This window comes from Anomaloglossus baeobatrachus, chromosome 2 (genome assembly GCF_048569485.1).
Source record: "Anomaloglossus baeobatrachus isolate aAnoBae1 chromosome 2, aAnoBae1.hap1, whole genome shotgun sequence".
NCBI classification, from domain to species: domain Eukaryota; kingdom Metazoa; phylum Chordata; class Amphibia; order Anura; family Aromobatidae; genus Anomaloglossus; species Anomaloglossus baeobatrachus.
In genome coordinates this window covers 318,494,473-318,518,038 of record NC_134354.1, presented here as the reverse complement: position 1 = coordinate 318,518,038, position 23,566 = coordinate 318,494,473, and the positions used below count along the sequence as shown (strand labels likewise).

The 23,566-nt window shown below is 48.0% G+C and overlaps 1 protein-coding gene across 1 annotated transcript in view; it reads left to right on the top strand.

The window, feature by feature from the left end:
• LOC142289924 (tubby-related protein 1-like) overlaps positions 1-23,566 on the top strand; it is a 265,154-nt gene that overhangs the window by 201,005 nt on the left and 40,583 nt on the right. The window contains exon 5 of the mRNA XM_075333866.1: positions 17,500-17,671. Within this exon, the coding sequence (XP_075189981.1) occupies positions 17,500-17,671 (172 nt within the window). The remainder of the gene's footprint in view (positions 1-17,499; positions 17,672-23,566) is intronic.

Genomic DNA, 23,566 nt, shown 5'->3' with positions numbered 1-23,566 from the left:
TCAGCTCAGTCAATAGCAAGCAGTAAAAATGACATGCTAATAAAGACAAAAGCAACCAGAGAATAATACTGCATATAAATACCTCAAAGCATGATGATGACCTGACCCTGAAGTATATGCCTAAAAAAATTTTTTTAGAGGCAAAACATATACCCAAAGAAATGTCGCAAGGGGTGAATGGCAAAGCAATAGCATGAGAGGAGTGGGGTGTAGACCCCACGCGTATCGCTACAAAAGGTTGTAGCTTCCTCAGGGGAAATGTCATTTCCCCTGAGGAAGCTACAACCTTTTGTAGCGATACGCGTGGGGTCTACACCCCACTCCTCTCATGCTATTGCTTTGCCATTCACCCCTTGCGACATTTCTTTGGGTATATGTTTTGCCTCTAAAAAAATTTTTTTAGGCATATACTTCAGGGTCAGGTCATCATCATGCTTTGAGGTATTTATATGCAGTATTATTCTCTGGTTGCTTTTGTCTTTATTAGCATGTCATTTTTACTGCTTGCTATTGACTGAGCTGAACCTTTTGTGGCTATTACACTTGCCCTGACTTATTATGTGGGGTTTGTCTGTGGCTCATTGAGAGGGTGGGGTGCATTTTGGTGGTATATATCATTGGCACCAAATAACTGTATAAGCTTTTTTGCTTTTTAATTGTTTTTAATGTACATCTATGTGTTTTGTATGTCTTTTGGATATAATAAAATGTTATTGCATGATAATTTTTGGTGATCCCACTTTGTGCACATTCTCTTTTCTCTTGTGGTTTCAATTGTTTGTTTAGAATGTGCTAGTGGTTTGTGATCCCACTTATATATTTACTTTCATTTTTGGTGCCCTCCCGCCTGTCTTGTTCAACACTAAAGAGTTAAGGTGACAGGTCCTGAAAACAGCGACAGCGTCTGTGTAGCAAAGGTCAGGGATTTCGTCGCTGCATTTCCCCATTAGGAGGGAATAGAAAGGCAGGCTTCCATTCCTCTACCCAGACCCACAATCCTGGCACTGTACCCTCCTGTCCTCTGCACACTCCAACTCATTATAACTAAGCCATTATACTAGCAAACACTCAGTGTACCTAGTGGCATCCTAAACGTGGCTATTGGACTGTTGTCTAGTCACACTAGTGCAAAGACATTTGCAGCACCTCTGCCTGCATTGCACACTCCAACTCATTATAACTAAGCCATTATACTAGCAAACAGTCAGTGTACCTAGTGGCATCCTAAACGTGGCTATTGTACTTTTGTCTAGTCACACTAGTGCAAAGATATTTGCAGCACCTCTACCTGCATTGCACACTCAAACTCTTTTTAACTAAGCCATTATACTAGCAAACAGTCAGTGTACCTAGTGGGATCCTAAACGTGGCTATTGGACTCTGCTATAGTCCCACTAGTGCAAAGACATTTGCAGCACCTCTACCTGCATTGCACACTCAAACTCTTTTTAACTAAGCCATTATACTAGCAAACAGTCAGTGTACCTAGTGGCATCCTAAACGTGGCTATTGAACTTTGCTATAGTCCCACTAGTGCAAAGACATTTGCAGCACCTCTACCTGCATTGCACACTCAAACTCTTTTTAACTAAGCCATTATACTAGCAAACAGTCAGTGTACCTAGTGGCATCCTAAACGTGGCTATTGGACTTTGCTATAGTCCCACTAGTGCAAAGACATTTGCAGCACCTCTACCTGCATTGCACACTCAAACTCTTTTTAACTAAGCCATTATACTAGCAAACAGTCAGTGTACCTAGTGGCATCCTAAACGTGGCTATTGGACTTTGCTATAGTCCCACTAGTGCAAAGACATTTGCAGCACCTCTACCTGCATTGCACACTCAAACTCTTTTTAACTAAGCCATTATACTAGCAAACAGTCAGTGTACCTAGTGGCATCCTAAACGTGGCTATTGGACTTTGCTATAGTCCCACTAGTGCAAAGACATTTGCAGCACCTCTACCTGCATTGCACACTCAAACTCTTTTTAACTAAGCCATTATACTAGCAAACAGTCAGTGTACCTAGTGGCATCCTAAACGTGGCTATTGGACTTTGCTATAGTCCCACTAGTGCAAAGACATTTGCAGCACCTCTACCTGTGTCACGCTCCCCGGGTCCCCTGCGCTGCCCTCCGGCTCACCTGTCACGCTCCCCGGCTCCCCTGCCTCGCTTCCCGGTTCCTTGGTCCGGTCACCGCCGCTCCCCGCTCTCCAGCATCCATTGCCGGCGCGTCTCCGGCGTCCTGGCCCCCGCTCCCGGCGCCCGTCGGCTTCTCAGCCCCAGCCCGTCCCTGCTGCTTCCTCCTCGCAGCTTCCTGCTCTGGCTTCTGGCACTCGGGCCGCGCGCATGCGCATTAGGGCGCGCGCGCGGTCATTGACCCTTTCTTAAAGGGCCAGCGTCCATTAACAGGAAATGATGCAAACAGGTACAGGGTATAAAGGGGTTTAATGTCCAAGGGGGCGGGGCCTGATCTTCGTGTTTCTTAAGCTAGGAGTCAGGTCTCCTGGTGTCTCTATGATATACTCACCTATCTCTCTTGTAGAGCCGTGCCTGCCTCGCCATCCAGTCCTGCCGAATCCCGAACCCCGAACGCTGTCCATCTGCCATCCTGACAGTCCGTACCATCTCAGATCCCTGCGGTGACCCGTCATCTCGCTCCAAAGGTTCCGGACCCCGCCTGACATCTTCTCGGCTTCCGAACCTGAGCTGCGTCACCCGGACTACCATCAGTGACTCCGTGGTCCCAGGGACTTCTCCGTTATACTCGTATGTACGGACTGTTCTGCTGCCTATAGTGCTTCAGCTACCGGACCCCTTACCACCATCTAGGAGTTCGGCCCAGTGGATCCACCTCCTGGGTCTGCCCGTCCACCTGGTCCTGACAACCTGCATTGCACACTCAAACTCTTTTTAACTAAGCCATTATACTAGCAAACAGTCAGTGTACCTAGTGGCATCCTAAACGTGGCTATTGTACTTTTGTCTAGTCACATTAGTGCAAAGATATTTGCAGCACCTCTACCTGCATTGCACACTCAAACTCTTTTTAACTAAGCCATTATACTAGCAAACAGTCAGTGTACCTAGTGGCATCCTAAACGTGGCTATTGGACTTTGCTATAGTCCCACTAGTGCAAAGACATTTGCAGCACCTCTACCTGCATTGCACACTCCAACTCATTATAACTAAGCCATTATACTAGCAAACACTCAGTGTACCTAGTGGCATCCTAAACGTGGCTATTGGACTTTTGTGTAGTCACAGTAGTGGAAAGATATTTGCAGCACGTCTGCCTGCATTGCACACTCAAACTCATTGTTACTAATACATTATAATACCAAAAATTGAGTAAACTTAGTGTCATAAAGAAGTGGCTGTTGTACTCCATTAATGCCCCACTGGTGCAAATCTATGTGCAGCACCTCTGCAGGACACCCTCCTGCTCTGTTTTTAATAAGCTATAATGATAGCAAAAAATACTGCCATTTAGTGGCATCATAGAACTGGATGTTGTATTTCATTATTGTCCCACTGGTGCCAAGCTATTTCTAGCACCTGTGCAGGACACCCTCCTGCTCTGTTTTTAATAAGCTATAATGATAGCAAAAAATACTGCCATTTAGTGGCATCATAGAACTGGATGTTGTATTTCATTATTGTCCCACTGGTGCCAAGCGATTTCTAGCACCTGTGCAGGACACCCTCATGCAGATTTTGCTACGCTAATGTTATAGCAAACTCAGTGAATTCATTGCTGCATTTGTTAATTCGGAGGGATATAAAGTGAGGCTTTCTTTAGCTTTTCCTTCTGTTCATAGACAGCATCTCCAAGTCCACACCCGAAGAGCAATTTCTCCTCCACGTTTAAGTGTGGAGAGGCAGCTAGTGCGCATGCGTGTGCCGATTTACCCCAGCTGCAGCCTAACTACAGTGTTTCGCCTAGTCAGTATGCTCAGCCTGACTGTGCCATTCCTGACGCTAAGTCTTCATTTCGGGATACAGCGCATGCTCCCACACTTAGTGTGAAAACCCTCTTTGCACAGGTACTTGCATTCCGTGCCGGGTCTAAGTCCTGTTTTGTGCCTAGACACCATGCTAAAGCTGATAGTCTTTTTTCAGAGACTCTATTTCATGCAACTGACCATGCTCAGGCACTTACTGCATCAGAGACTGGGTCCGGTAATGAACTCTTTGGCCCTGCCCCTGATGTGGGGGGGCCTATATAGACCACAGGGCATCAGGTGCCCTGACGATGTGGCCAGGCCACTCCCAAATGGCTTGCAGAGGCCCGCCCCTATGACTTGTCACCTCATTATTGATGGTCAGACGATGACTGGTGAGGTGTTTGGGTCATGACAGCCATGAGGTCATCATTGAAGTTGCGGTTCCAAATAGGACGCTAGTTATGCCACTCATGACGTGTCACTCTGCTTTTGTCTCCAGGAGGTGCATTGTGGCCCACCCTGGTTTGGGGCGGACCCAGGCTATAGAAGGTGCTGGAGACAACAAGGAGGTGCGCAGTCTTCTATTATGCTCCGAAAGAGCACACCTCCATGTGTTGAACCCATTGTGGCTTTAGGCCAGAGGTAGGCAGGGATAGGGCGTTGATGCAGGCCGCCACCACAGTTGGTAACGCAGAACGGTTAAGACCAGCTCCTGTCCTACAAGTCCTGCTTGTGCAGCCCAGTGGCATTAACAGGCCTGCTGCTGCTGATGCGCCTGCTGTTCACAGGTGTGGCCCCAATGCACACGGTCAGCGTACTGAATGGCCCCTGTGATGTTAACAGGGAGTTCCTGGGCTGGGTGGGCGTGTGGACCCTGTGACGCTAACAGGGCTCCCAGTCTCAAGATCCGAGTGGCGTCTAACTTGGTTCAGGCTACTATTAGTTTCATAGCCACACAGCTCTGTATCCTCCACCGAACCTTCCAGTTGCCAACCTCTCCTTTTCCATCTGGGAGCACGGTGGACACTGACTGCTGATGGGGATATATACCTTTATCTTTCTTTTCTTATTAATTTTCGTTATATAGCGGTAACATAGTATATACCACCTTATCCAAATCTGCCAGTCCCACCGTAACAGATGGTGTTTCTTCATCAAATGTTACTTTTGCTTAACCACCAAACCCACGGACCAAAACTTTTTTCCCCTTTCCAACACACCTGTTCCCCTTTTCACCCGCATCTGTCCTTTTTCAACTCATTTTGTATATGACCAAAAGTGCAACTCTGCAGGGACACCGTACTCAATGCCGTCTCAGCACAACAGCCACCCCTCGGTCCCTCAGATGTGGACAAGTAAAAGACCATTTCCTCCTATCCATGACAAACCGTTGAGATTCACTCTGTGCAGCACTGGTGTTTACTGGAAAAGCAGATCTAAGAATCCGTACCACCTTCTGCAGATACTCCTGTATACGTGCGTCCCTTTCTATGGCAGGAATTATTTCGCCAAATTTTGTCTTGTACCGGAGATCTAACAGTGTGGCAACCCAGTAGTCAGGATTACTTTGAATTCGTACAATCCGAGGGTCATGTTGTAGGTAGTGCAGCAAGAAGGCGCTCATGTGTCTTGTGCATCCAGGAGGACCAAGTCCTTGGTGTGTTGGTGGCAGAGAGGTGAGAATCGTGCCTCCTTCCTCTGCCCTCTCCCCACAACCTCGCACAACCGAAATGTGAGCAAGCTCTCACTCATCTGCTGAGTCTTCCATGCCCATCGCCAGTTCGTCCTCCATTTCTTCATGGGCTCCTGCACCTTCTTCAACACTTTTTGCTGATACTATGCGCCCTTGTTAATCCCTCTCCCTCACCATGACTGCCGCATAGGTGCCGCTGACCATCTGGACCTCGTAGATCTTGTTATCCCTTCCGCATATGACTCCTCCTGTACTTCCTCCCCTTCCTCTTGTCCAAACACCTGACCCCGAATAATAATTACAGTGTGCTCCATCATGTAGATGACCAGAATTGTCACGCTGAGAATGACATTGCCAGTGCTAAACATCTTCGTCGACATTTGTAAACTGTGTAGCAGGGTGCATAGGTCCTTGATCTGACACCACTCCAGCAGCGTGATCTGCACCACCTCTGGATCAAGTTATCCCAGGCTATATGTCATAACGTATTGCAGCAGGGTTCGGCGGTGCTGCCACAAACGCTGCAACATGTGCAGATTCAAATTCCTGCGTGTGGGCACATCGCATTTCAGGCGTTTAACCGCCAGACCTAAAGACTTCTGTAGCGACGAAAGTAGTTGAGCTGCTGTGTGCGCACGATGGAAGTGTTTTAAAAATTGCTGGAGAATTAGGTTCAACACGTGAGCCATACAAGGCACGTGTGTCACATTGCCCTGACGATGGCCCGCAGCCAGGTTTGCATCATTGCCGCACACGGCTGTTAAGTCACCAACGGAGTACGCTCCGTCAATTTGTACTCCGGTCGCCAGGTGACAACGTGTTCCTTTCATGCATAGTGCTGATGATGGGAGAGGAGTCGATGCCAGCGGCGCAGGTGGACGCATGTTATGCTCACCCACTGGGCTGCATTACCTTGACAGATGCAGAATCTCTGGCTGAATGTAGCTGGTGGGTATCTCACAGATGAAATACCATCATTCAACTACAACCAATGGGAAGACACCACACCCTTTTTTATGCCCATCCTGTCTGCAGACCACTGCCAGACATAGCTCTGCTTTTACCCCCAGTTCAGTTTTATGATTTTGTGTGCTTGTTACCTGACTACTTTTCCTGCTTGCTGTTTATGTACCTTGTTGGCCGATCCGCATTTCACCTCTGCTTGTTTTCTGATTAAGTCCTGGCCATCCCATTCTGTTCCTGTTCCTCAATTAATGTTTTGACCCTGCCTGACTACTATTCTCTGGAACTGCAGCCTTCCACAGGTATTAATCACCTTGGGACCTGTGTAATTCCTAATCCCTGTATAGAGGTTAAAGGGTTTCAGGGTTCTAGGGGTCCTGCTTGGTGAGTGGCTTCCCTCTAGCCTATCATTTACAGCCCATCTGAGTGTGTGGATCAAGGAAGGTGTTACACCGTGCTCTCTGCAGAAGGCCATGTGGGTCAGGATAGTGCTTTAAAAATTGCTGGACAACCAGGTTCAACACGTGAACCACACAAGGCACGTGTGTCACATTGTCACAGCGAAGGGCCGCACCCATGTTTGCATCATTGTCGCACCCGGCCTTCCCTGGCTGCTGGTTGAGTGGAGACAACCATTGATGAAACTCGGTCTCCAGAGCTAACCGTCCACAACTTCTCAGCGGTGTGACTCACATTTCCCATACATTTCAAAGTAAACCTTTGACCGCCTGATGGCATTGAGCTCTGCTGCCAGCATAGTAAGGAGGTGTGTGGTATTCCTTGTGCGCAGTTACAAGGAAGGGTGGCCTGACCACACAGGGTTTGCGCCAAGGTGGAGGACCCACACGAGGTTGAAGAGGCAGAAGCAGTGTATTAACTTCTACATACAGAAGAAGGATTGAAACAACTCGTGGGGACGGCAAGACTTGTACAGCAGACCCTTCTCCATCTCTCCCCACAGTAACCCATTGCCCAGTCAGCGACATGTAACGCCCCTGTCCATGCTTACTGGGCCAATTATCTGTGGTGAAATGCACCCTGTCACACACAGTTTCTCAAGGAATCAGTGATGTTTAGTGCGACATGCTGGTGTAGCGCGTGCACGCCTTTGTTGGAGAAGGAGTGGCGCCTGGGCATCGGCTCTTGGGGCACTGCGATTGGCATAAGGTCTCGTAAATCCTCGGTTAAAAAGGTTGGAAATGCAGCATTTTGGTAGCCAACAGTTTCCAGATGCTGAAAGTCAACCTCTAAGCCATGTCATGCCCTTCTAAAAGCATGTAAAACACAGCGAGGGGACTCCAACCAAAGTCTCCCTCGTTGCCACTAACTGGGCCACACACACCCCACTTGACTGGCATGGGTTGACCCCCCCTTTTGAATAAGAAACAGATGCTTTGCATGAAGCACTCTCAAAAATACGCGTGCCTTTGCCGTCCCCTGGCTGACCCAGGGGAAGAAAAGTCCTCTGAGAGCCATGACTTGTTCATCTTGGTTCTTTCAGAAACACAGCGAGGGGACTCCAACCACAGTCTCCCTCGTTGCCACTAACTGGGCCACACACACCCCACTTGACTGGCATGGGTTGACCGTCCTTTTGAATAAGAAACAGATGCTTTGCATGAAGCACTCTCAAAAATACGCGTGCCTTTGCCGTCCCCTGGCTGACCCAGGGGAAGAAAAGTCCTCTGAGAGCCATGACTTGTTCATCTTGGTTCTTTTAGAAACACAGCGAGGGGACTCCAACCACAGTCTCCCTCGTTGCCACTAACTGGGCCACACACACCCCACTTGACTGGCATGGGTTGACCCCCCTTTTGAATAAGAAACAGATGCTTTGCATGAAGCACTCTCAAAAATACGCGTGCCTTTCCCATCCCCTGGCTGACCCAGGGGAAGAAAAGTCCTCTGAGAGCCATGACTTGTTCATCTTGGTTCTTTTAGAAACACAGCGAGGGGACTCCAACCACAGTCTCCCTCGTTGCCACTAACTGGGCCACACACACCCCACTTGACTGGCATGGGTTGACCCCCCTTTTGAATAAGAAACAGATGCTTTGCATGAAGCATTCTCAAAAATACGCGTGCCTTTGCCGTCCCCTGGCTGACCCAGGGGAAGATAAGTCCTCTGAGAGCCATGACTTGTTCATCTTGGTTCTTTTAGAAACACAGCGAGGGGACTCCAACCACAGTCTCCCTCGTTGCCACTAACTGGGCCACACACACCCCACTTGACTGGCATGGGTTGACCCCCCTTTTGAATAAGAAACAGATGCTTTGCATGAAGCACTCTCAAAAATACGCGTGCCTTTGCTGTCCCCTGGCTGACCCAGGGGAAGAAAAGTCCTCTGAGAGCCATGACTTGTTCATCTTGGTTCTTTTAGAAACACAGCGAGGGGACTCCAACCACAGTCTCCCTCGTTGCCACTAACTGGGCCACACACACCCCACTTGACTGGCATGGGTTGACCCCCCTTTTGAATAAGAAACAGATGCTTTGCATGAAGCACTCTCAAAAATACGCGTGCCTTTCCCGTCCCCTGGCTGACCCAGGGGAAGAAAAGTCCTCTGAGAGCCATGACTTGTTCATCTTGGTTCTTTTAGAAACACAGCGAGGGGACTCCAACCACAGTCTCCCTCGTTGCCACTAACTGGGCCACACACACCCCACTTGACTGGCATGGGTTGACCCCCCTTTTGAATAAGAAACAGATGCTTTGCATGAAGCACTCTCAAAAATACGCGTGCCTTTCCCGTCCCCTGGCTGACCCAGGGGAAGAAAAGTCCTCTGAGAGCCATGACTTGTTCATCTTGGTTCTTTTAGAAACACAGCGAGGGGACTCCAACCACAGTCTCCCTCGTTGCCACTAACTGGGCCACACACACCCCACTTGACTGGCATGGGTTGACCCCTCTTTTGAATAAGAAACAGATGCTTTGCATGAAGCACTCTCAAAAATAGGCGTGCCTTTCCCGTCCCCTGGCTGACCCAGGGGAAGAAAAGTCCTCTGAGAGCCATGACTTGTTCATCTTGGTTCTTTTAGAAACACAGCGAGGGGACTCCAACCACAGTCTCCCTCGTTGCCACTAACTGGGCCACACACACCCCACTTGACTGGCATGGGTTGACCCCCCTTTTGAATAAGAAACAGATGCTTTGCATGAAGCACTCTCAAAAATACGCGTGCCTTTCCCGTCCCCTGGCTGACCCAGGGGAAGAAAAGTCCTCTGAGAGCCATGACTTGTTCATCTTGGTTCTTTTAGAAACACAGCGAGGGGACTCCAACCACAGTCTCCCTCGTTGCCACTAACTGGGCCACACACACCCCACTTGACTGGCATGGGTTGACCCCCCTTTTGAATAAGAAACAGATGCTTTGCATGAAGCACTCTCAAAAATACGCGTGCCTTTGCCGTCCCCTGGCTGACCCAGGGGAAGAAAAGTCCTCTGAGAGCCATGACTTGTTCATCTTGGTTCTTTTAGAAACACAGCGAGGGGACTCCAACCACAGTCTCCCTCGTTGCCACTAACTGGGCCACACACACCCCACTTGACTGGCATGAGTTGACCCCCCTTTTGAATAAGAAACAGATGCTTTGCATGAAGCACTCTCAAAAATACGCGTGCCTTTCCCGTCCCCTGGCTGACCCAGGGGAAGAAAAGTCCTCTGAGAGCCATGACTTGTTCATCTTGGTTCTTTTAGAAACACAGCGAGGGGACTTCAACCACAGTCTCCCTCGTTGCCACTAACTGGGCCACACACACCCCACTTGACTGGCATGGGTTGACCCCCCTTTTGAATAAGAAACAGATGCTTTGCATGAAGCACTCTCAAAAATAAGCGTGCCTTTCCCATCCCCTGGCTGACCCAGGGGAAGAAAAGTCCTCTGAGAGCCATGACTTGTTCATCTTGGTTCTTTTAGAAACACAGCGAGGGGACTCCAACCACAGTCTCCCTCGTTGCCACTAACTGGGCCACACACACCCCACTTGACTGGCATGGGTTGACCCCCCTTTTGAATAAGAAACAGATGCTTTGCATGAAGCACTCTCAAAAATACGCGTGCCTTTCCCGTCCCCTGGCTGACCCAGGGGAAGAAAAGTCCTCTGAGAGCCATGACTTGTTCATCTTGGTTCTTTTAGAAACACAGCGAGGGGACTCCAACCACAGTCTCCCTCGTTGCCACTAACTGGGCCACACACACCCCACTTGACTGGCATGGGTTGACCCCCCTTTTGAATAAGAAACAGATGCTTTGCATGAAGCACTCTCAAAAATACGCGTGCCTTTCCCGTCCCCTGGCTGACCCAGGGGAAGAAAAGTCCTCTGAGAGCCATGACTTGTTCATCTTGGTTCTTTTAGAAACACAGCGAGGGGACTCCAACCACAGTCTCCCTCGTTGCCACTAACTGGGCCACACACACCCCACTTGACTGGCATGGGTTGACCCCCCTTTTGAATAAGAAACAGATGCTTTGCATGAAGCACTCTCAAAAATACGCGTGCCTTTCCCGTCCCCTGGCTGACCCAGGGGAAGAAAAGTCCTCTGAGAGCCATGACTTGTTCATCTTGGTTCTTTTAGAAACACAGCGAGGGGACTCCAACCACAGTCTCCCTCGTTGCCACTAACTGGGCCACACACACCCCACTTGACTGGCATGGGTTGACCCCCCTTTTGAATAAGAAACAGATGCTTTGCATGAAGCACTCTCAAAAATAAGCGTGCCTTTCCCGTCTCCTGGCTGACCCAGGGGAAGAAAAGTCCTCTGAGAGCCATGACTTGTTCATCTTGGTTCTTTTAGAAACACAGCGAGGGGACTCCAACCACAGTCTCCCTCGTTGCCACTAACTGGGCCACACACACCCCACTTGACTGGCATGGGTTGACCCCCCTTTTCAATAAGAAACAGATGCTTTGCATAAAGCACTCTCAAAAATACGCGTGCCTTTCCCGTCCCCTGACTGACCCAGGGGAAGAAAAGTCGTCTGAGAGCCATGACTTGTTCATCTTGGTTCTTTTAGAAACACAGCGAGGGGACTCCAACCACAGTCTCCCTCGTTTCCACTAATTGGGCCACACACACCCCACTTGACTGGCATCAGTTGACCCCCATTTTCAAGATGCAAAAGATGCTTTGCATGAAGCACTCTCAAAAATACGCGTGCCTTTCGCCTCCCCTGGCTGACCCAGGGGAAGAAAAGTCCTCTGAGAGCCATGTCCACATTGTCAGTGGACAGACGCGTGTGCTTATCTGCCAGCAGACCCCCAGCAGCACTGAAGACAGGTTCCGAGAGAACGCTGGCTGCAGGACACGACAAGATCCCCAAGGCGTACGTGGCGAGCTCAGGCAATTTATCCAGATTGGAAGCCTAAAATGAGCAGGGCTCAAGTTGCACAATAATGGAATCGATGTTTCCTTGCATATACTCATATATCTGTGTGTCCTCCTCTTTTTCCTTGTCCAGCTGTTTTGTTTTCGCATGAGTATATGTCCTTGTCACTTTCCCATGTGTTTGTGTTGTGTTGTGAGTTGTTTGTCACCTTTTGGACACCTTTGAGGGTGTTTTCTAGGTGTTTTTCTGTGTTTGTGATTGCCTGCCATTGTTTCCTATGCAGTTCGAGTTCGGTTCGTCGAACGTTCGACGAGCCGAACTCGAACGGGACCTCCGTTCGACGAACCGACCTCGAGCCGAACCGGGACCGGTTCGCTCATCTCTAGTGGAGAGTCGAATTCCCGCGTGTCAGCACATCGCTTTTCAGGCGATGAACCGGCAGGCCGAAAGACGTCTGGGGCGATGCAAGTCGCTCAGCTTCGGCGGTTGAACAGCGGAAGTGAGCAGACAGTTTTCGTGCCCTGTTCAGAAGGCCATCTAGGCAGGGATAGTGTGTTAAAAATTGCTGGACAACAAGGTTCAACACGTGAGCCATACAAGGCACGTGTGTCACCTTGCCCAGGCGAAGGGCCGCACCCAGGTTTGCAGCATTGTCGCACATGGCCTTACCAGGCTGCAGGTTGAGTGGAGACAACCATTTACCAAACTCAGTCTCCAGAGCTGCCCACAACTCAGCCGCTGTGTGACTCTTAGTTCCAAGACATTTCAAGATAAAGACCGCCTGATGCCGTTGCGCTCTTCTGCCAGCATAGTAATGAGGGGTGCGTGATTCCTTCTGCACAGTTCCAACACTGGTGGCCTGACCAGGCAGGCTTGGGGCGGAGGTGGAGGACCCAGACAAGGTTGAGGAGGCAGAAGCAGTGGAGGAACTTGGACAGACAGAGGATTGACACACAAGTCGTGGGGACGGCAAGACTTGTGCAGCAGACCCTTCACCATCTATCACCATAGTTACCCAGTGCCCAGTCAGCGACATGTATCGTCCCTGTCCATGCTTACTGGTCCAAGTATCGGTGGTGAAATGCACCCGTTCACACACTGAGTTTCTCAAGGAAGCGGTGATGTTGTGTGCGATATGCTGGTGTAGCGCAGGCACACCTTTGTTAGAGAAGTAATGGCGACTGGGCATCTGGTACTGGGGCACAGCGACAGAGATAAGGTCTCTAAAATCCTGTGTGTCCACCAGGCGGAAAGGCAGCATTTCGGTAGCCAAGAGCTTACAGAGGGATAAAGTCAACCTCTTAGCTTTGTCATGGGTCGCAGGAAATGGCCTTTTATTTGTCCACATCTGAGGGACAGACATCTGGCTGCTGTGTGTAGACGGTGCTGAGTAGGGTGTCCCTGGAAAAATGCAGGTTTGTGAGGAAAGTGCAGGCGTAGACATGATGTTGCCTTCATCCAACGTTGGTGCTATCGATGTCTGAGAGAGCTGTACACACGCACTTGTTTCCCCTTCCAAACCAACTGACAATCTACCAAGCAAACTGCCTGTTGCGGTTACAGTGGTGGAAGTTGTGCGCGGAAAACCAGGTGTGACAGCTGTCCCCACAGTCCTAGAAGATGAAGAGCGCGCAGATGCACTGGAAGGGGCAGGCGGTGGATGGTCCGCTTCGCTAGGCCGCATTGCAGCACGGTGAGCTTTCCACTGGGACATATGATATTTATTCATGTGACGATTCATGGAAGAAGTTGTCAAATTGCTGAGGTTTTGGCCTCTACTAACACACACCCGACAAATTTTACAGATCACATGATTTGGGCGATCCTTTGCAAGGTCAAAAAAGGACCAGGCTAGGCAAGGCTTAGAGGGCATGCGACCTGCTGAGCCACCCCGACTAGTGCTCAGAGGCAGAGTAGTGGCTGAGGATGCAGTTGTAGACATGCTACCAGTACTCCTCCTCTGTCTAGGAAGGTAACTTTGTCGTCAGTTGCATCCTCCGCCACCGCCTCTGTTGACCTCCTCGAGTGCCTGACTGTGGGTTGACAGTAGGTGGGATCTAGAACTTCCTCATCAATTGTTGTGTTTGCACTCCCCTCACCATCAGACCGAGCCTCTTCCTGCCCTGAATGAATATTTAAGTTGTCATGACAATCTGGTATCTGCGTCTCATCATAATCAGTATGTTCCTCATTGTCTATAACAACAGGTGTTACAGTTTGTGAATAAAGGTCTGCATTATGCTCAGAAACTTGGTCATCAGGGCCTGAATATGAGTCACAAAAGGTTCTGGGCATCACTGCAGACCATTTCCTGGTCTGTACTCACTGTAGCTTGGGAGCAGACCTCTGATTCCCAGGCTATTGTGTGACTGAACAGCTCTGTAGACTCAGCCATCTCTGTTCCACCATACTGTGCAAGGCGGATGGAGACTTGAGAGCTGGGAGAAAGCAAGTGTGATTGGGATGACAACTCAGAGGACTGGTGTTTTTTGGATGCGGTAGTTGAGGTGGAGGAGAGGGCACTTGTTGGACCACTTGAGATCCATTCAAGCATTTTCTTTTTTTGGGCATCATCTACCTTTATTCCAGTTCTTCTTGTCCGTAAAAAAGGGAGCACATTAGATTGTCCACGGAAAGTAGTAGACATCTTACTTTTGCTGGTAGATGGCCTATCTTCAGCAGATATTAATAGAGCTTTGCCACCTTCCCCACGGACACAAACTTTTTTTCCTTTTTAAACACGACTGTTCCCCTTTCCACCAGCATCTGTCATTTTGCCACTCATTTTGATTGAGACAAGATTGTGCACTTAAATGTGCTGGTAAAAATTGAGAGGTGGTGTAGATTGCAGCGGTGGTCTAGCTTTTTTGACAGCAGAACAAACAACAATAACTATTCCCGACAATGCAACTATGGCCCTTAAACTGGCAGCACAGTTTGCTATTCTAATAGCTTAGTAAAAATGAGTTTGAGGGTGCAATGCAGAGGTGCTGGAAATAGCTTGGCACCAGTGGGACACTAATGAAGTCCAACAGCCACTTTTTGGATGCCACTAAGTTTCCTCAGTGTTTGCTATTATAATGGATTAGTAAAAATGAGTTTGAGGGTGCAATGCAGAGGTGCTGGAAATAGCTTGGCACCAGTGGGACACTAATGAAGTCCAACAGCCACTTTTTGGATGCCACTAACTGGCAGCACTCTTTTCAATTAAAATGGCTTTGCAAAAATGTGCAGGAGGGGAGAAGGCAGAGGTGGTGGGACTTGCTTGGCACAAGTGCCACAATAATGGAGGACAACAGCCACTCTTTGGATGGCACTAACTGGCAGCACTCTGCAATTAAAATGGCTTTGCTAAAAAGGGCAGATGGGTACAGTGGCTGGGTTGTGGGTCAGTGTAGAGGAAAGGAAGCCTCACTTTCTATCCCTCCTAATGGTGAAATGCAGCAAGGAAGTCCCTGAGCTTAGCTACACAGACGCCCTTATCTGTAGCTGTTAAAAACTGTTTCCACGGACCTGACTGTCACCTATGGCTGTGAGCCTGCTGTAATTATCCCTTAAAAGGGCTGAAAGAAACTTCTATCCCTATTCTGTATAGCGCTGTGTGTAGAGCGTACACAGCAGGATCGGCGACAGGCGCTGCGTCTGCGGTGACTGTCACCCAGAAGCAGAAGGCAGATAATGGCGTCCTGACGGGCAGATCCCCGTATTTATAATGCAGAGACATGTGACATGGACATCCTATGACACATGCCCTTGCTTATCTGGCAAAAAGTCCACTTAGCTGTGTGTGTGTCTGGGATTGGCTGACATGCTGGCCCGCTCCACTACACGCGCGCTTAGGGAAGGAAGAAAAGAAAAAAAAAATGGCAATCGCCATTATCCCGGCAGCAGTGATCTGAACGCGCAGTCCCCGCACACTATACGCTGAAATTTCATAATAGTATGAGTCACAGAGTGACTTACACTATTACAGCGAAAAGCCAGCTAGTAATTAGCTTGGCTTTTTGCTGATAGCTCGAGTTATGTTCGAGAACGGTTCTAACAAACTTTTAGCAAAAAGCTCGAGTTCTAGTTCGATCTAGAACACCCCCCCAAAATCACTCGAACCGCGAACTGGAGAACCACGAACCACGAACTGCGCTCAACTCTACTCTCAACATCCTCCCTGGGGCCTAACTCTGTCTCTGGAGAACTGCAACATCTGAGCTGCGTTATCATCCGCCCCAGCCGAGAGAGACCCTGCGCAGCGGTTGTTTCCATTATAGCCGCATACCACAGGTGGCGTCACGAAAGACAGCTACTCCCTCCATCACCAACATCACCATCATTTTTTGGTTGACACCGCAGGATCACGGAGCCAGGCCAGGCCACTGTGACATCCCAAACTCCCAACACCGGCCCGGTGACAAGTAATTCCCCAAGACCCCGTGGGTGCGTCGCCTCATTGTACCCCTATATGTTTCTTCATCCTGCCCCAATTTGTTTCTTCATTCTGCACCCATATGTTAATTAATTCTGCACCCATATGTTTCTTCATCCTCCCTCAATGTTTTTTTCATCCTGCCCTATTATGTTTCTTCCTCCTGTCCCCATTTGTCTGTGCCCATATTGCAGCCTTTCATACAAAAAAAAAAAAGTTCCGTCCCACCAGGCCATGGTCCCGTGACGTCATCTTCCTTCCTCATATACAGCACTGGACGTGCTGGCACATTATCGTGACATCATAATCCGGTGAAGCATGAGCCAACATCTACTGCCAGCCTCTGAGGCTCGCGGTTGTTAACTATTCCTGGTTTGGTATGGAGCAATATATTTCAGCTGAATACAGAACTGGCCAAATCCTACCCCGTGGCCCAGTGAGTGGAAGCAGAAAAGGGAAAGCCCGGTCTGGGCCCCCCTTCCTTGGGTCTGCTCACCGGGTCCCATATACCAGTAAGGGAATAATGCCGTGATGGTGACCCTGCATCCAGGCATCTTCCCCATGCTGTTCCCATTCCATATCATTGGTGTTTCCATCCATTTCGGTGATGTACAGTACCCTCTAAGATCTCTAAGACTAGGGGCATCTGCCAGAAACATGCTTGAGTTTCCAATTGACTGCCATTATGCTCATTAGTCAAAACGAGCACCTGAGCATTAGAAATTGTTTGACACGAGTAATGAGCACCCAAGCATTTTAGTGCTCGCCCATCACTACTTATACTGCTATGTCGATAACACATATGCCCAAGACGTTTCAGGTGTTAGACTGCCCTTACTCATGGTGTTGGGCAAACATTCTCTATAAAAGCCCTATTTAAAAAAAAAAAAAAAACCAAAAAAAAACAAACACAATTTTGCAACAGTATGCAACCTACAATGCAGCATAATACTTAAAATCTAATTGATGTGATACAGCACACATTATAGCATAATAGCTAATAACAAGGTGGGAAAAAAGGAGAGTATTAACCCTTTATTTAACATGTCAAACAGCAAATGCTAATAATAATTTGAACGAGTACTTGTGATATATTGTATGTAATCAATTTTTTCTTGGTTGGGTTTTTTCTAACAGGATAATGATGGACTACTCCAACGATGGCAGAACAAGAACGTGGAGAATGTAATAGAATTACACAATAAGAGCCCAGTGTGGAATGAAGAAACACAGTCTTATGTCCTGAACTTTCATGGACGGGTGACACACCCTTCTATCAAGAACTTTCAAATTGTCCACTCTGATGATCGTAAGTGAAAAGCCAAAGTCATAGGCACATGTAGATTTCAGTAGTGTTAGTAAGAAAAGAAATTACATGAAAATATAGGAGCAACCTGTGGAGGCCATTATACTGTGTGTGTGAGAGGCTTTGGAAGCCATCATACTATGTGTTGAGCTGTGGGTGGTCATTATATTGTGTGTAGGAAGTTGTAGGAGTCATCATACTGTGAGTTGCTGTTGGGGGCCATCAGTGACGTGCAGATACAATTGAATACAAAGTTGAAACACGACGGTCCATGTTTCATCATTCGGCCTATGCACCTCAGTGTAGCATGGTGTTGATGTCATTACATCATGCCTGATGTGGGAGCCTCAGTCTAAATTCTTCACATAACAGAGCAGCATATCACACGGAACCCGCAGAGAATGTGTCCGCCTGTCATTCCCGGCGCCGCCGACCTGCGCCTTGGCGTTCGCCATCACTACTCCCCTCATCATCCTCCCCGGGACCCGCTCCACCTCTGGGGAGCAGAAACACCTCGGCTGCTACTACCATCCGCCCTGGAGGACAGCGAGAGCAGCAGCGGCTAATTCCTGGTCACATACCGCAGGTGGCATCACGAAATCAACCTCCACCATCTCCGTCATTACCCCCTCTCCCTCCGTGTACACCTTGGGGTCACAAAACCAGGCAGGGCCACCCGTGACATTCCCTAACTCTCACCAGCCCGGTGACGAGTATTTTCCCTGACCCCCTGGGGTGCTACATTTGGCGTCACGAACAGGAAAATATGTCCAGGCCAGACGGATACTGTGCACCTTAACGAACTGTGTGAAACTGTGTTCCCAAAAAAGGACAGCTGCCTTTACTTGCACAGAGCAGGAAACAAGGGGGCGTGCCTTTGTGGGCGGAGTCCACAAAGCACACTAAGAGAGAGCCCAGCTGCCGGAAACCAGTAGGAAGCCCTGAGCCTGCAAAGACATGTCCAGGGAGGAAAGAGACCAAACTGTCCCTGTTGCTGGAGCTGCGGCAGTGACCCCAGCTCTGGTGCTGCCGTTTATCATGCCATAACTCCCAGAAGCAACGTGGCTACCCCAGTATTCCAGGGAGGCATTTACCCTGGCTGACTTCAAGGAAGGATTTTACAGTTTATTCCGGGTGTACCCTATGACGGAGGACCAGAAAGCCAGGGTCCTTATTGGTCAACTGACCGGGGCAGCCCGGCCGGAGACTGATAAAAGAGTAGCAAAGGATATTTTGACTAAACTCAAGGAAACCTTTGATACGCATATAGCAGCCAAGATAAAGATGCGATTGTACGGATGCAAGCAAAAGGTGCAGGATAGTATTCGGGACTATGCTTTAAACCTGCAGGAGGCAATGAGAGCTGTTCGGCAGGTGGAACCGGAGGGGGTGATAGATGAGAACTGCCTGCTGACTGATCAGTTCATCGAGGAGCTTGTATGTATGTATGTATGTATGTATGTATGTATGTATATATACACACATACATACATACACAGTAATATATATTATATATATATATATATATATATATATATATATATATACATATATACACACAGTCATATGAAAAAGTTTGGGCACCCCTATTAATGTTAACCTTTTTTCTTTACAACAATTTGGGGTTTTGCAACAGCTATTTCAGTTTCATATATCTAATAACTGATGGACTCAGTAATATTTCTGGATTGAAATGTGGTTTATTGTACTAACAGAAAATGTGCAATCTGCATTTAAACAAAATTTGACCGGTGCAAAAGTATGGGCACCCTTATCAATTTCTTGATTTGAACACTCCTAACTACTTTTTACTGACTTACTAAAGCACTAAATTGGTTTTTTAACCTCATTGAGCTTTGAACTTCATAGGCAGGTGTATCCAATCATGAGAAAAAGGTATGTAAGGTGGCCACTTGCAAGTTGTTCTCCTATTTGACTCTCCTATGAAGAGTGGCATCATGGGCTCCTCAAAACAACTCTCAAATGATCTGAAAACAAAGATTATTCAACATAGTTGTTCAGGGGAAGGATACAAAAAGTTGTCTCAGAGATTTAAACTGTCAGTTTCCACTGTAAGGAACATAGTAAGGAAATGGAAGAACACAGGTACAGTTCTGGTTAAGCCCAGAAGTGGCAGACCAAGAAAAATATCAGAAAGGCAGAGAAGAAGAATGGTGAGAACAGTCAAGGACAATCCACAGACCACCTCCAAAGACCTGCAGCATCATCTTGCTGCAGATGGTGTCAATGTGCATCGGTCAACAATACAGCGCACTTTGTACAAGGAGAAGCTGTATGGGAGAGTGATACGAAAGAAGCCGTTTCTGCAAGCACGCCACAAACAGTCGCCTGAGGTATGCAAAAGCACAATTGGACAAGCCAGTTACATTTTGGAAGAAGGTCCTGTGGACTGATGAAACAAAGATTGAGTTGTTTGGTCATACAAAAAGGCGTTATGCATGGAGGCAAAAAAACACGGCATTCCAAGAAAAGCACTTGCTACCCACAGTAAAATTTGGTGGAGGTTCCATCATGCTTTGGGGCTGTGTGGCCAATGCTGGCACCGGGAATCTTGTTAAAGTTGAGGGTCGCATGGATTCAACTCAGCATCAGCAGATTCTTGACAATAATGTGCAAGAATCCGTGATGAAGTTGAAGTTACGCAGGGGATGGATATTTCAGCAAGACAATGATCCAAAACACTGCTCCAAATCTACTCAGGCATTCAAGCAGAAGAAGAATTACAATGTTCTGGAATGGCCATCCCAGTCCCCAGACCTGAATATCATTGAAAATCTGTGGGATGATTTGAAGTGTGCTGTCCATGCTCGGCGACCATCAAACTTAACTGAACTGGAATTGTTTTGTAAACAGGAATGGTCAAATATACCTTCATCCAGGATCCAGGAACTCATTAAAATCTACAGGAAGCAACTAGAGGCTGTTATGTTTGCAAAAGGAGGATCTACAAAATATTAATGTCACTTTTATGTTGAGGTGCCCATACTTTTGCACCGGTCAAATTTTGTTTAAATGCGGATTGCACATTTTCTGTTAGTACAATAAACCTCATTTCAATCCATAAATATTACTCAGTCCATCAGTTATTAGATATATGAAACTGAAATAGCTGTTGCAAAAACCCAAATTGTTGTAAAGAAAAAAGGTTAACATTAATAGGGATGCCCAAACTTTTTCATATGACTATATATATATATATATATATATATATATATATATATATATATATATATATATGTCATATGAAAAAGTTTGGGCATCCCTATTAATGTTAACCTTTTTTTCTTTACAACAATTTGGGTTTTTGCAACAGCTATTTCAGTTTCATATATTTAATATATATTTAATATATATATATATATATATATATATATATATATATATATATATATATATATGTATATATAGTATCCCCTCCTGGGCACATGCGAGTCTATATGCTCCCAGCCTGGCTTCTGCCCCTCCTTGTGAATATGTCCGCCTCCCAGTATATCCTTATATGTCCCATATATGTCCCATCCTGGGGGCCTCCTGATATATATATATATATCCCCCTCCTGGGCACATGCGGGTATATATGCTCCCAGCTTGGTTTCTGCCCCTCCTGGTGAATATGTCCTCCTGGTATATATGTCCCATCCTGGGGGCCTTCTCATGTATGTATGTATGTATGTATGTATATATATATATATTATACACACACACACACACACACACACACACACACACACACACACAATGTGCACAATTATTAGGCAAATGAGTATTTTGATCACATGATAATTTTTACACATGTTGCCCTACTCCAAACTGTATAGGCTTGAGAGCCAACTACCAATTCAGTAAATCAGGTGATGTGCATCTCTGTAATGTGGAGGGGTGTGGTGTAATGAATGACATCAACACCTTATATAAGGTGCACTTAATTATTAGGCAACTTCCTTTCCTTTGGCAAAATGGGTCAGAAGAGAGATTTGACGGGTTCTGAAAAGTCCAAAAATGTGTCTTGCAGAAGGATGCAGCAGTCATCAAATTGCCAAACTTTTGAAGTGTGATCACCAAACAATCAAGCGTTTCATGGCAAATAGCCAACAGGGTCGCAAGAAGCATGTTGGGCAAAAAAGGCGCAAAATAACTGCCCATGAATTGAGGAAAATTAAGCGTTAAGCTGCCAAGGTGCCATTTGCCACCAGTTTGGCCATATTTCAGAGCTACAACGTTACTGGAGTATCAAAAAGCACAAGGTGTGCCACACTCAAGGACACGGCCAAGGTAAGGAAGGCTGAAAAACGACCACCTTTGAACAAGAAACATGAGATAAAACATCAAGACTGGGCCAAGAAATATCTTAAGACTGATTTTTCAAAGGTTTTATGGACTGATGAAATGAGAGTGACTCTTGATCAGCCAGATGGATGGGCCAGAGGCTGGATCAGTAAAGGGCAGAGAGCTCCACTCCGACTCAGACGCCAGCAAGGTGGAAGTGGGGTACTGGTATGTGATGGTGTGCCGCCCCCGTGCCAGCAGCCATGCTGCTCGGATCCGGATCTGCGGTATGGCTCGAGGGACACTACCGGACCCGGGGGTCACACGGACACTTCGAATAAAAAGGGGGGACGTATTTGCATGGGGGTTGTTAAAACTGTCAGTGACGCCACCCACGGTGTGTGGTGAGATGTAGCACCATCGCTGCTGTTGTGGGGCTCCCAGGGGAGATGGGCTGGCAGCTGGATGTCAACCCCTCCGTGGGCAGGGATTGGTGGCCCTGGCGCCCAGTGTCTCTGCAGGGGATGATAACGGCAGGGGACCAGTGCACCCGGTCCGACCGGGAAAGTTACTCACTGTTGAATCAATCACACGAGTCTTTTGGTAAACCAAGGTGATGGTGGTCGGCTGCCGCAGACGGGTGTATCTGGTCCCACACCCAGGCTGATGGTCACTATCCCTTTCCTCTGCACTTTCTGTTTTCCTATGTAGACTTCCCGGTGTGTAATGCAGGTGTCGGCTCCCGGTCCTCTGGTTGGGAGCCGTGCCTGTCAGACGCTAACCCGTGGGATCTACTGGGCCCTGGCGGATGCCCTATCCCTCTCTGTGGGTGGTTGTCTACTTTTCAGGACTTAGGTTGGGAAAGGACCTGGAATCCTGCCCTCAATCAGTTGATTAGCTAGGCCGTCGGTGCCAGTCCTGGCTTCAGGGTCCGAGTACCCCCTTTGTGCACGGTTTCTGGGTCGGTTCTCCGCTGTCGGTACCGGCGGGCTACAACCATGCCCTGGTCCACCTCAGATATGCCGAGCAGTCTTCCCGTCTCCTGCTGGCGGTGACCCACCGTCTGCCACCTAGCCAGTGTGTCAGGGCTCCGACCCTGACACCTGTCAACTTCTCCTTCTAACTACTCTCCTAAACTTGACTCGACTCGACTCTACTCGACTGTTTGTTTTCCCGCCCCGGGCTCTCTAGACCCCTAGGTGGGAATTTCCTTTCCGCCTGGTCCCGCTCACTGGTGTGCCTGTCCTTCCCTGAGGGGGGTGACTAGGGTTTCAGGTCGGCTGCTTTAACCCTGTGTGGGAGCGGTGTTATGAGGGGGCCTATTTGTGTGACTACCTGGTTTTGCCAGGGCGTCACAATGGTATCATCAAAAATGAACTTGTGGGACCTTTTCGGGTTAAGGATGGAGTGAAGGTCAACTCCCAGACCTACTGCCAGTTTCTGGAAGACAACTTCTTCAAGCAGTGGTAAAGGAAGAAGTTGTTATCGTTCAAGAAAAACATGATTTTCATGCAGGACAATGCTCCATCAGATGCAACCAGTACACCTCTCGGAACAGCGTCTGAGAGGCTGTGGTAGCTGCTGGACGCAATGTTGATCGTAAACAGATCA